Here is a 6532-nt window from a genome sequence, read left to right as displayed (position 1 = left end):
TGTCACCCCAGAATGGCTGGACCGGTTAGGTCGGGCACCCCAGAATTGCCTGATAGTATGTATGCTATGTGATTATATGGAATGTGGTATGATGGGGGAACTCACTAAGCTTCATGCTTACAGTTTACAGTTTTGGTTTCAGGTACCTCTTCAGCGAAGGGCAAGGACCTGGCGCGGTAGCAGCACATCATACACACACTCTTTCTTTTCCACATTATGAGTTATTCTGGAATTTGTACTCTGACATTATTATGTTTTTACGATTCGGTTTTCAGATACGAGACATTTTTTTATTTAATGATATGATCGGATGATATTTTGTTACAAATGTTTGGCAAATCACTTAATCAAAAATGAAAATTTTTGGACGTGAAAATTGGGTCGTTACATTAGGTCCTTCGTCCGGGTCTTTGTCGATTCGTTTGTTTTTCCTGGTTTTTGACCATTTTTGCGTTTGAAGCCCGTTTTTCGTGATTTTAACGCGGGATTTTCACCCAAACTCATATTTTGACATATAAGACCCATATTTACATAATCTAAAGACATTTTTATGGAAATCTTTATTTAAGAATAAAATATGGTGGGTAACTTATTTAGGTGGAGTGTTGACTTATCCTTTGTACAAGAACAGAAGCAACCTCCCACACTCACTCCAGGGCCATACCCATCCACTATTCCCTCATACCTAGTTAATCATTGTCCTTTTCCCACCATTTTCCAGCTACACTCTTGATCAAAGGCTGGAAAACTCTTATCTCTCCTCCTATTTCACTCCTTCTCCAGCAAAGAGAAAAAATCCATTCTCTCTCACTTTCTCCTACTAAGCTCGAGATTCAAGGCAGATCAAAAGCTCTTCATCTACTCCTAGTAAGTAATATCACTCCTCACATGATTATTACCTTTTTCTTTCTACTTAAATAATGGATATCTTACACAAACATCATCATAGTTGTGCTAGATCTTTGAATCTTCAAGCAATATTCTAAGTGTTCTTGAGTTGAACACTTCTTTTCTTCATCATCCATATATTGAAATCCCTCAAGGTGAGTTCATACCCCCACATTTTCCTGTTTTCTTCAAGTTTTAGGGGGAGAATACAAGTTAAATCACTAACAACATAACTAAACACAAACAACAGCTTTCAGCAGAAAACTTCATGTTCATTCACGAACTGTTTTGAACATCTTAAACTTTTTAGTTTTCAAAACTGTATTAGGTGCAAATATTCCAGGTTAATACCTTTAAAATGACTAATGACTACTTGCACATGTCCATATGAATGTTCTACAATTTATGGCGATTTTTACAAAACTATTTATCACTGTAGCTACGAATTTGGACCGGTCTATGAATATGGACATTTTCACACTAGTTAAGGACTTCTAAAAATCATAATAATATTTCTGAACAAACGAGACACATTTTCTAAACTCTTAGAGTTTACGGATCTAGTTTTCGATCTCGTATGATTTTTCTGTGATTTTTATAAATCAGTGCAGAAATGGTAAAAACAAGTTCACAAATTACAATTTGTTTAACACTTTGTAACTTGTTGAGTAAAGTGTAAAACCTTGATGTCTTCATATTTTGCACGAGTTTTCTGTTTGGATACATTTATGTTACAAAAAAATGTTCACTAAATTGTAAGAATTCTTTTTCATTACAATTAATGCATTATGAAGCATGGTAAAACTAGAAGCGTTTTGTTATATACATTCTACTTACATAGAAGGTGAATACTACACACTACAAACATTTTGATAAACTATAATAGGTATAGTTTATGTTACATATACAATACAAAAGAATACATTTATACAAAAAGGGGTTTTCATTATCACATTACATAAATCTGTTAATGAATAAATTTGTGAGACATTCGCTTCACGTTATTTCTAAGTAGTGTAACAAAAGTCATTTAATTATAACCAAAATCTCTTGTAGGGAGAACGTGACAAATGTGTATAGATCTATATTGGGTTTGACAAATCCACACCTTAGCTGCATTGCAACAGCTAGACCGGCAGGTCTAGGGTGACAAATATCATTAACATTCCGACGCCTGAAGAACGTCGTATATAAGGCAATCTAAGTCATAGTATGGTTATAATAACTCACATGGGGTATTAACAAACATAAGATTTACGGGATTTCCATTTAAACTAACAAGTTTGTGTCGATTTAAACTTGCATGATTCACAATTTTATATCGAAAAATACTAGTAATCTATTTGTCTTGGCATTTTAGACTACAAAACATTTTAAAAGGGAAAATATTGGATTTTCTGAAACGAACACTACCTTTTCAAGAAAGGATTTCATCATTTCATTCTAAAAGCTTATGAACTCACCAACTTAATTGTTAACACTTTTTCAAAACTACTTGTATTCTCAGGGAATCCGTAAAATAGGTAAACAACGGCTTTTGAGGATGGAATGCTAAGGCATCAAACATTGTATTTTTGTCAACATAATGTAATTGATTTATAAACATGTAAACTTATATTATGATGTAACTTTTTCAATTATATTTATGTTGGTTGTTTGTACTTTGAGCACTTTATACTTGTTGTTATGATACTATACATGAAGTCCTCCACCCCCGGATGTTTCTACCATCCTTGGTTTGGGGGTGTGACAGATTGGTATTAGAGCAATGTTTATAGTGAATTAAGTATATCGAAGCATATAAGATATACGAACTATAAATGCATTTGGGACTAAAAGTCTTTGATTAAACATTTTCAAATGACTATACTTTTAGAAAATGAACAGTTTCTTGATAAAAGTATAAGTACATGCATACATGCTCGCGTAGTGTCGTATTTTCTCATGAGGTCAAATTTTCTTAAGCAATATGTACCAAACTTACATCAATGAAATTGACTTCCATGTTATTTTGTTGGTTATTTGGCATGAGAACTCATAACATGATAATACAAACAATTGTAATTGAGAACTCTAAAATTACTAAGTTGTACATCGAGGTATTGTGTAATTAAGGGACGATCGACTCAGAAATGGTGAGTCCGCCTTAGGACCTGTTCCTTGTTTGGTTATGGACTTAGGGCAGATTCATTAGGTTCAACGGTTTATCAAAACTTAATTACATGCGACTGTGTACATCGAGTGAATTTTAGGAGTGGATCAAGAACAAAATAGAACACAAGTGTTCGGTTGAGTCACTATTTCTAAATTCATAATTATAATCATGTAGACCTTATTTATGAATTGTTTATAATTACCGTGAAGTTGGGGCATAACACTAATAATGTAGCACAAATATCACCCAACTTACTCTTACTATTAATGACTTACCAAGGTTCTGTTAATTATGGCAGAATTATGCCAAGGAAAAATCCCAAACCAAATCGCAATGATCCACCCTCTCCGCCACCATCACCACTACCACCTCCGCAATTCTACCCTTCCATATTTTAAGTTGCCGTAACAGCAGTAGTGGCGGCTGCAATGTCGCAAATAGGTACGAATGGTGCCGGTGGTTTTGGATTTGGCGCTACGCACTCTAATCACGAGGACAGTGCGGGGCGTGTGAGGGAATGCTCTTACAAAGATTTCATGAATGGCAAATCCGATTCTTTCAATGGGAGTGGGAGCGCCATCACTATAATGCAATGGTTCGAGAAAAAATTTACCTAAGTTTTTTGGGTTGTTAAAAATTTCAATGAATGCATGTTGATTTGGTAATTTTTGTTTGTGGTGATTATTTTCTAAAAGCTTTGGTAATTGGTTTTTTGTCCGAAGTACAACAAATAGCAATGTACTTTGGTATTTTGTCTTAGTTTAAAAATAGTGATGTAGTTTGACATCAATAAATGCATGTTGATTTGCTAATTGTGCTTTTGTCACAAGTGCAAGATATAACAATTTATTTGTTGTATTTATTATATTTTAAGTGCAAGAAATAGCAATGTACTTTGGTAATTCTTGTATTTAAGGTTCTTTAGCACAAATAGAGTAATATTATTTAATTTCAAGTGTTTATATTTTAAGTGCAACAAATAGAAATGTACTTTGGTTTTTTGTCTCTAGTTTAAAAATAACAATGTACATTGGCATCATAAAATGCATGTTAATTTGATAATTTGGGGTTGTGGTGATTATTTGCTAAAAGCTTTGGTAATTAAGTTTTTGTCCCAAGTGCATGAAATAGCAATGTACTTTGGTTTTTTTGTCTTAGTTTAAAAATAGCAATGTACTTTGGAATCGATAAATACATGTTGATTTGGTAATTGTGTTTTATGCCAAGTGCAAGAAATAACAATGTACTTTTGGTATATCTTGTATTTAAGAGCAAGAATTAGTAATGTACTTTGGTAGTTTTTGTTTATGTTTAATAATTTAACTTATAAGTTTATATATGTTATTATTTATTATGTAGTTTGAAAATCTCCGAGCAATGCTCAACGATCCGGCATGTAGAGCTCCACTTCACAGGTCTCCGTAACAAAATTCACACAAAACTTGAAATATTTTTATAGCAACAACCGCAAGAGGGAAGACTAAAATATAATCTCATAAGACCTTGCATTGAAAGCGATAATTACTTAAATAGGACAAAAAGTGAAATACCATAACGAGCTACACTCTTGTGAACGACGGGTCATACAAGGTTTGGACCCTAAAAATGAAATACCATAACTAGCTACATATGTTTCAAATACAAATGCCTACACATTCGTTTCCTCTTCGACAATTCTTATTCAAATCATTTTCCTTTACTTAAATTCGCCTTCACTGGAATGATGCGAAGTCTCCTTGCCACCCTTATAAAATCCCTTCAACAAAGAATACACATACAATCCCTTTAACTCCAATAAAATCTTTATTAATTCTGAAACTACAAAATTTTCTTTAGTCGGGTTTAAGCATCAAAAAATCGTATATATATAATTCATAAGGGAAAATGACACAAATACCCTATGAACTTTCTAGGGTTTACTCGTTGAGTCCCTAAAGTCTTTGTCGGACTTTATTGGGCCCTAAACTAGGATATAACCTGCTATTTTAGTCCATGTCAACCTGTAATAGCCAGTTCAGTAACCTTTTAGACCAAAAATAAACAAATAAATAAATAAAATAAAATAAAATATAGTTTGAGTATCAATTTGTACAAAAAAAACTCTTATTTTCTTCTAAAGTTAATTCACACATAATTTGTAATGATCCCCAAATTTATTTTTTTGGTATTATTATAAGGGCACAATATGAGTTTTTTGATTTAAAAGGTCACTGAACCGGCTATTAGATGTTGACAGAGACTAAAAGAACGTGTCATATCCTAGTTTAGGGACCCATAAAATCCGATAAAAACTTTAAGAACTCAACGTGTAAAACCTAGAAAGTTAATAGAACATTTATATCATTTTCCCAGAATAATTAAGGTCGAATCGAATCAATTCCTTTTTGGCCAAATTAAAGAAATACGAATCTAGTTTAGTAAACATATATAGGTGTGATATTATAATAATAAAAAATAACATACTCTATTATGTCTAGAAGCAGTATCAAATTAAGTACATAAGTATTATTTTAAATTCAAATAAATAACTTACTTCCAGTTAAGATCACCCGCAAGAAGAAGATCCTTTTCCATGTCTTCATAAGCAATGATGTGACCTGGTACTGCATTTGACAGATCAACTCCCACTTCTTGCTCTTCATGATCATGGCCATTCTGCTCGTCGTCCACCAGCATGTGGCGGAGAGCCTTAGCTAGGCTGTTGTAACCGTCGTGATTGTGAAGGCTGATCCGGTGGCAGATTGAACGGCCTTCCACCACCACTGTCACCGCTGGAATCACTCCAGCTATCAAATCGTCCTCCTCTTTTAGAAATTTATGAATGGGAGGAGGAGGAGGAGAAGAAGAAGAGATGTTATTTTGAGAAACGAGCATGTTGATGTAGGGTTGGGACATGAGTCTTCTCTGGTGATCCTGCAACCACCGCCTTTTCATCATATTTAGGGATCCCTGTTGATCACTGCTATTCATTTTAATTTCTCTCTTTAAATCTCTCTGCTTTTCCCTATATCTCTCCCTCTCTCTACATATAAAGACGTTGGTCGATGAGAAGCTAAATACAGTGTGTGCATGTGTGTGCGAGCCCGTGTGGGTGTGTGTCGGTGTGTATGAGTGTGTTTACATGCATGTGTAGCAGATGGAGATGAGTAGAAGATACGTACATGTTTGTATCACTTCTACCAATGTATATCATCCACTAATAAACACTTTCACCCAGTTTAACTTATTTAGATTCGTTTTAAATCTCTTGTTATTTTTAGTTTTTTACCAATACGTAATAGTTACAAGAATTGTATTATGTAACAACAGGCAGTCAAATTCGATCAAGCGGCCGGGCGTATATCCGTTGGAGAGTAGTTTTCTTAGAGTGGAATTGAATGTTTAAATTTGTATATATGATTCATTTAATATATTATTACATTAATTATCAAAAGTAAAGGAAAATATATAAAATAGAAAGACACATATGAAGTAGGTAAAGATATAGAA

At 33.6% G+C, this 6532-nt stretch overlaps 1 protein-coding gene across 1 annotated transcript; it reads right to left on the bottom strand.

Annotated features, from left to right (window-relative positions):
• Positions 1 to 4524: 4524 nt before the first annotated feature.
• Positions 4525 to 6139, bottom strand: IAA33 (indole-3-acetic acid inducible 33). The gene is made up of 2 exons (XM_078957864.1): positions 5577 to 6139; positions 4525 to 4799 (listed from the first exon to the last, which is right to left on the bottom strand). The coding sequence occupies exons 1-2, from the start codon at positions 6011 to 6013 to the stop codon at positions 4730 to 4732; spliced, it is 507 nt and encodes a 168-aa protein (XP_078813990.1). The 5' UTR covers positions 6014 to 6139; the 3' UTR covers positions 4525 to 4729.
• Between the last annotated feature and the right edge of the window lie 393 nt (positions 6140 to 6532).

Source organism: Lactuca saligna, chromosome 5 (genome assembly GCF_052625555.1).
Source record: "Lactuca saligna cultivar CGN05327 chromosome 5, ASM5262555v1, whole genome shotgun sequence".
Classification (NCBI taxonomy): Eukaryota; Viridiplantae; Streptophyta; class Magnoliopsida; order Asterales; family Asteraceae; genus Lactuca; species Lactuca saligna.
The sequence above is the reverse complement of the archived record's forward strand: the minus strand, read 5'-3'. Positions and strand labels throughout refer to the sequence as shown.

What these genes read in the sequence shown, in the direction of transcription:
- IAA33 (XM_078957864.1), bottom strand. Translation starts at nt 6,013, where the DNA reads ATGAATAGCAGTGATCAACAGGGATCCCTAAATATGATGAAAAGGCGG. An exon ending in GCGGGTGATCTTAACTGGAA is followed by an intron (nt 4,800 to 5,576) that starts GTAAGTTATTTA and finishes TCTTTGTTGAAG; the next exon opens with GGATTTTATAAGGGTGGCAA.